General features: G+C 39.6%; 1 protein-coding gene across 3 annotated transcripts in view; it reads right to left on the bottom strand.

Moving 5' to 3' along the window:
- Positions 1-1,230: 1,230 nt before the first annotated feature.
- The window catches only part of Ppm1b (protein phosphatase, Mg2+/Mn2+ dependent 1B), a 58,853-nt gene continuing 53,103 nt past the window's right edge, over positions 1,231-6,980 (bottom strand). For 2 of the 3 annotated variants that reach the window (XM_075955262.1, XM_075955260.1), the window contains one exon: positions 1,231-1,519. In XM_075955262.1, the coding sequence (XP_075811377.1) occupies positions 1,481-1,519 (39 nt within the window). In that variant the 3' untranslated portion in view covers positions 1,231-1,480. Of the gene's footprint in view, positions 1,520-2,161; positions 2,210-6,980 lie in introns of all 3 variants that reach the window. The other variant, XM_075955261.1, reaches the window with a different exon arrangement.

Below are 6,980 nucleotides of genomic sequence, written 5' to 3'. Positions count from 1 at the left end.
CCCTTTGTCTTTCTTGCTATTTTTTAGCCTGTAACTGAAGTCAATCTTGAGTATTTGGGAAGGAATCTCTTTTTGAAAATGTTTATTTAGCCAACTTGTCAGCATTTGGGCGGTAGGCTTATGATTTTTTGGTTACTCCTTCCATTCTGAAACACGAAAAGCAGCTAATTCTATCCAATTCTAATTCTTCTATTCTTAAAAAACTATATGGGCACACAAAAACCAGCTAAGGGCATCACTGTAGCGTTGTTAAATATGCAGAAAATAAGTTCACCACACCGAGCTCTGTTCTTCTGTTTAACTGAAGCACCAAGAGATCTGCAACTTCCAGGAAACCTTCCCAAGGTTTTTCCTAGAAGACCTGTCCACCCTCACAAAGGTTGCTCACAGTCCCTGGAAAAAGCGACAATAACCTTGACACAGCTTTGAGCTCAGAAACCAAATGTGCTTTTCATCCTGCCAAACTTTCTTGCACTTTTGATCCTGAGTGAGAATTCCATTGCTCAGAAAGAGATGTTTATGCTGTGGGTACAACTGTTCATCATTCCACAACTATAAAACACACCGATTAATAAACAGAGTCATGACAAACAGTGTAAGAGTACGGGTGTGTTCAGTGGTAGAGCGCTTGTCTACCAGGTTTGAACCCTGACACATTTAATCTAAAGACAGTATAAGAGAAAGGCTGCAAGCCAGACAGTGGTGGTGCACGCCTCTAATTCCAACACTTGGGAGGCAGGTGGATCTCTGAGTTCGAGGCCAGTCTGGTCTACAGAGCTAGTTCCAGGACAGGCTCCAAAGCTGCAGAGAAGTCCTGTCTCGAAAAAAGCAGAGGAAGGGGGGGGGGGGAGGTTGCCCAGGTAATGATTGTGTCAATGAACCACTTCAGGCCATTTGCAGGTGTACCTACCAGAAATTTGCCAAACAAGCAAATTTCTATTTCTTGTATCCCTCAATACAGGTCTTGGAAGTAGCCTGTATTAAACTGAAAAGGATTTGAAATAAAGATTTGTATCCATGTATAAACCTCTTGCTCTCATGTTAAATATAAACACTATCTCTTCTCAAGAGAGATCTAAGAAAGATTAAAAACTAGCCGTAAGATGTTTCCACAGCACAGAAGTCCAGTAACTCCTGGTTTGAATGGTGCATAGGGTGGAGAGGTGAGGGAAGGAAATGGTAAGAGTAAAGCTTTTACCACAATAGTCCCTGGAATAAAACCACACATGCTACCAAGAAGCCACATACATTTATTGCATGAACATGGAAAAGCAAGGTTTTAAAAGGCAAGGTGGGATCTCTTCTCTGCCTTCTGATGGGCTAGACGATTAAACCTCAAAGTAGAACAGATACTGTAACGATGTACTCCTGGACTCACTTTTTCTTTCAAGGTTATGGAAACAAAACAAAACTTTTTGTTCTTCTTTGTACTTCTGGGCTCTTGGTAGGTCGATCAGCCACTGCTTTGTCACCAGAGTTCTCAGCTGAGTTTACAAATGGATGTGTCCAAGGCTGCCATCTGGTGGAAATGATAGACATTGAGACCATTTGCTTCTAAGTGACTAACAGCTAAGCCCTATTTTGGGGGTAGAGGGACAATTCATTCATAACAGCACTAAGAAATATGAAATAAGGAACTAATTGAGAAGAGCAGACCATATAAAGAAAACCCAAACTGTAGTTGGGTTTTATAAACACTTGTGTAATTACAAAGCGTAGCATCTTCCTGAAATGGATCTAATCCCTGCTCAAAATATTACCTGCCAGCAATTTAATCTATGCATGTTTAAACACAGCCAACAGTGAAATACTGCCCACATTATCCAAAGCTCATCCCGAGGAGTAAACACATTTAACTTTTGTTGTTGTTTGAAGTAGAATGAGGGGCACAGATAATCAAATATATTATAAAGCTGATATTCAAGATGACAAGATCCGGCTACAGTACAGTGACGTGTAATGTCCATACAAGCAAATGCAACAGTGAGTATAAAGAATGGGAAAGGCTGGCTTCTGCAAGAGCTGGAACCATGGGGCAATGGGAGAGTTAGAGGAAGATGCTGTGTTAGATTTTGATCCTTAAGTTCCAGTTGTATTAAATGTTTGTACCTGTATTTACTAAAAAGAACAAAGTCATAAAGGAAAAATTGCATTTACTTACTCATAATATGAATACATTGTCAGTGAATGCAATTGAAGGTTGGTAAAACTGTTGAAGAAAATGATAATATTCTAAAACTTTTGAATATACACGACTCCGTACAGTTCATCAAATTTAGCATGTAAGATCTTCACTGCTTATATAAACTATCTTAAAAACTTCAAAGTGAAAGCAAAGAAACCTCACCAAATTTGAGTTAACAATGGACCCTCAAGGGAAGATATTCTGATGAGTAAGAACTCTACAGTACTGTGCACATCTGAGCCTCGCAGCCTTCTGGGGTCCATCTCCCACTATAGCTGAGAGCACTTACTCTGCCAGAGGGAAAGCTGCCCCAGTAGAGGGAAAACCACAGCAGGATCTGAGACACAGGGCGGCTGTGGCGACACTGTGCTTACTTTAGTAGGAGTTTAGTTATTCTTGCACTAACAAACCACAAACAGCATTAGAGGGAGGTGGAGGAAATAACTCATGAATATGTAAGACTAATAGTTAATTTGTTAAATTTAAAGAAAAATTAACAGAATATACAAGCATACTTTAATAAAAGATATACCTAAACAAATGAGATTAAAAGTTCACATACTATAACAAAATAATTGGGAATTAAACCAGAAAAATACATTACGATATTTACCCACCAAACTGGAAAAGTGCAAAATGAGAAAGTGGAAAAAAAGATGGGCATTGTTGTAAACTACAGGTATAAAACTGACACCATCATAAAACAATTCAGAACCATTTAAATTTTATTTCTATATTTTGTTTTCATTTAAAAACTCATTTTTAAAAAAATCCTAGTACGTGACCAGAACATGAACTCTAAATGAATGTGGAATCTCCACCCCACAGAAACTTGGCGCCAACAATCTATAACTCCTATTGACGAGCTTCCCAAGGATTTATTGGTGCTCGACTAAAACAGACACCTGACAACATTTCAATTGAATATAAGTTTATACTTCCTTGAGAATAAAAGCATGTAACAGCAACTTGAGCTTTAATAAAAGGGAAATGAGCTTGAACTGAAAAAGAATTACAGAAAGCGACACTCACTCACTTTATAACTGCTACACAAATTTCACGGGTGTTAAGGTCTTGATGTCTTTTCTGTAAGGAAAAACTTACAAGCTCACCTTCCCAATGCCTATCAGGGAGTCACTGGTCTAGCTGTAATTCCTAAACACTGGAGGCTGAGCCACGGGTGAAGGTACACAGCAAGCCCCGTCTCAAAAAAAGTAGCTAGTCCTGTAGAAGAGTTCATGCGCACAACTTGTGTACTTAGCCCACTGACATACCCATAGGCTGTCAATGCTAAGACTGTACACATTCTTCTGAGGTGTAGCATAAGGAAAAACGACGATCCGACTTCAGAACAAGGCTTTACTAAAATTCATTACACACTACTGTAAGACTTAAGCTTTCACTTACAGCTAAACCAGGGTGGTCCTCTGGAAATAATTTCAAACACCATTTGAATGTAACATATGCAGTTCAACAGGACACAGCACTTAGTCACGAACTAAACTAGTAACAAGCCTGACAAAGTGGGCAGAGCGCCACTAATCATTACGGCTTTGCCAATGACAGCAAAATTCAGATATTATAGAATAAAGCAACTTGTAATCAATTTAAGCTTTTAAAAAAGACATCATCTAATAATATATTTCTCTCATGGGGCTACTCTTCCTTGGTAACATCTGCCTTAAATTAGGAAAGTCTAGAGATAGTCACTTCAAATACGTTAGGGTGCACCTGAAAGACACTTTACCTGATGACAATTAAGGAGTGGGAATTCAGTATCTTAAATGGGATAGTTTTTAAAATATAAGAATAAAAGGTCAAAATCAAAACGATATTAAATATCCTAACTTTGATTAACAATTAAGACTAAATTTTCCTTTTGCCCAAGCTGTAACACGGCCTAACATGGTAAAGAAGGGAGCCATGGGGTGGATGAGATTGAATGAGCAATACAGCACTCTACTGTTCATAAGTACACAACACAGGGGCTGGCAAGACAGCTCATCGGGGAAAGAAGTCTGTTGTCAAGAATGACATGAGTTTGATCCCTGGGACCCACACGGTAATAGGAGAGAGAGAACTCAGTACTGCATGTTGTCCTAATTTCTATGTGTACTTTGGGGCATACATGCCTACACACATAGACACACAAATGACATATATACAAAAGAAATATATAAGGCAATATTCATGAGAAGGCACCCAATTTTAGATTCCAAATGGATCTATTAAGAGAATATATATTAATTCCATTTTTACTAAAAAGAACTAAAGTCAAGTAAAATGAAGACATGACCACCAGGAATCGGCTTTTGAGGCTATAGTAGCTAACAGACAAAAGGCAACAAAATGTAGGTAGCAGAAATGGACCATGCATGGTTAGGTAAGCAGTATTTGATAAGAGGCTTGGTGTTGACACAGCAGCTACATGAAAAAGCAATTATCAATACTATGAATCAAAAAACAAACAAAAACCCTAGAGATGTACATGGGGAAAGAAAACTTCCAAAATCTCAGGACGAGGGCATCTTCCTGTCTGCTGTCAAGGCTTCCTACTCAGATCCAAGAGGCTCTGCACTTTCTCACTGTGGCATCCAAGATGGATTCAACACAGCGAATGGGGCAACATGGAAAGATCTGGGCAGTGAGTGACCTTGTCAATAGGAGTGCAGCCTGCTTACTTCAGAGCTTGAAGCAAACAGATGCAAGGAATGCTCCCACTCACCAGGACTGGATCTCTAAAAGCTTACACAGCAGGCAGCTCAGCATGTACCCCTGGCAACTGGGAGGCTGAGAAAGAACTGTCCTGAATTTGAGGCCAGTCTGGACTAAAAGACTGAGTTCTAGACCCACAAAATAAAATATCCCTCAACAACAAAAACCCAACCAATTAAAAATGTAAGAAAACATAGGGAAAATGTTAAATAACAAGAGGCCCCATGTGCTACTAAAGTAACAAGTGATAAAAAACAAAGATAGAGTTTGAACTCAGCAAACAAAGACTAGAAACTAAAAAAGACAAATGGGGAAGAGACTGACTCAAAAGAACAATGTGCAAAGGATTTGAGAACTGACTTCAGAGAAGGAACTCAGAAGGCCTATACACATTTTCACATGCAATGAGAAATCTGAATTGTATGAGGTACTGCACCGCCTGCCTCACTGATGAAACTCAAGGTACACAATATGGAGTATCAATGAGGATAGAATGGGACGGATTGGAAACACCAACTTGGAAATATGAATCCTTAATGACCCAGTCATTAAGTCACCTTATTTCTAGAATAAGCAGTATTACTACATGCCCAGAGCACATGCAGGATGCCTGGTGCAGTACAATCTGGAATTTGCAAATAACCAATACTTGAACGGTACAGTCACAAAACTGAATACTACGCTTGTTAACAACTCTCTTTCTCAAAGAGGGGGATATAGAAGAAACTTAACAGGTTAAGTTTAAACCTGAGGCTAGGAAACACAATTTCCTCTTCATAACACCCAAAACAAAACATGGTGGGTGGATCTGTAGGGAAGGGGCGACAGTTTTGTGCTTGAGACAGGGTTTCTCAACTATGTAGCTGAAGCTGTCTTCAAACCTGTAATCCTTTTTGCCTCCTATTCCTGAACACTAGTGTGCGCTGCCAAGCCAAGCAGTGACAGCAACGATGATCTCTTTTAAGAACACCAGTGGTGGCACACACCTGAAATCCCAGCACTCAAAGAGTGAAGGAGTCGGAGGCAGGTGGATCTCTCCGAGTTCAAGGACAGCCTGGTGGTCTACATAGTGAGTTCCAGGACAGTCAGAGCTACACAGAGTAACCCTGTCTCGGGGGGAGGAAGGGACCAAACCAAACCAAAGAAAAAAACGAACAAAAAAAAACCCCGAATGAACCCCACTTTTCTTTTCCACCTTCCATGTACAATCCCATCACCACTAACAACCAAGGCAAGGGCTTTTTCCAAGTGTCCTTTCTTATAAATCATTTAGTTTCATCTGCCAAAATACTTAGGACAACTGACTTCCTAATTTCCATCTTCTCAAAGTCAGTCTTACTCACCTCTAATTCACCTTTCAAGAGATGGACCTCTGAGTTTGAGGCCAGCCAGAGCTTTGTGAGACCAAACAGGAAAAGACAGAAGCACTCTGGGGTTGAGACCAAGAAGCCATGGAATACACATTAAGGAGAACTTAAGCTTTACTTCTAGATCACACTGACATAAATCACCAAAAAGGAACAAAAACAGACCCCTTAGGCTGCTAGGAAGCATGAGTCTTTCCTGTCATGCTGAAGATCCTGGGTTCGATTCCCAGCAGAACAAAAGCAAATAAACGAACCGAAACCGATTACCTAGTCTTTTCTTTTGGACTCAAAGAAAGAATATTTCTAAATATTAATCTAAAGTTAAATATGGAGGGTGGGGAGACAAGCACGGAAATAAAATCGCTTAAATTCTAGTGTTAATGACCACTACATCTAATTTCCGTACACCTAGGGATTCCTCAGCTTATGTAAAAATTACAATATAATTTTCACTGAACACTATTTGGCTGCCTTCAGCAAATTTAGGGGATCCTAAATCTGAGGCCACTCTAGCTATATATTTATCTATCAAGACCACCTCGAAACAAAAGTAACTTCTCTCCTTAAGCGTACATCGTCTTTAAAATCCTGTGTAAAAATAAAGTGATTAGTACTGGTTCTAAGGGACTATTATTTGAGCTGTGCACTGAACTAGCCACCTTTCATGGGGGAAAAAAAAACCAAAACCACACTGCTAATGTCAAAGAATGACT

Source organism: Microtus pennsylvanicus, chromosome 21 (assembly GCF_037038515.1).
Source record: "Microtus pennsylvanicus isolate mMicPen1 chromosome 21, mMicPen1.hap1, whole genome shotgun sequence".
NCBI lineage: Eukaryota > Metazoa > Chordata > Mammalia > Rodentia > Cricetidae > Microtus > Microtus pennsylvanicus.
Note: the sequence above shows the minus strand (reverse complement) of the source record. Positions and strands in the feature narration are given on the sequence as shown.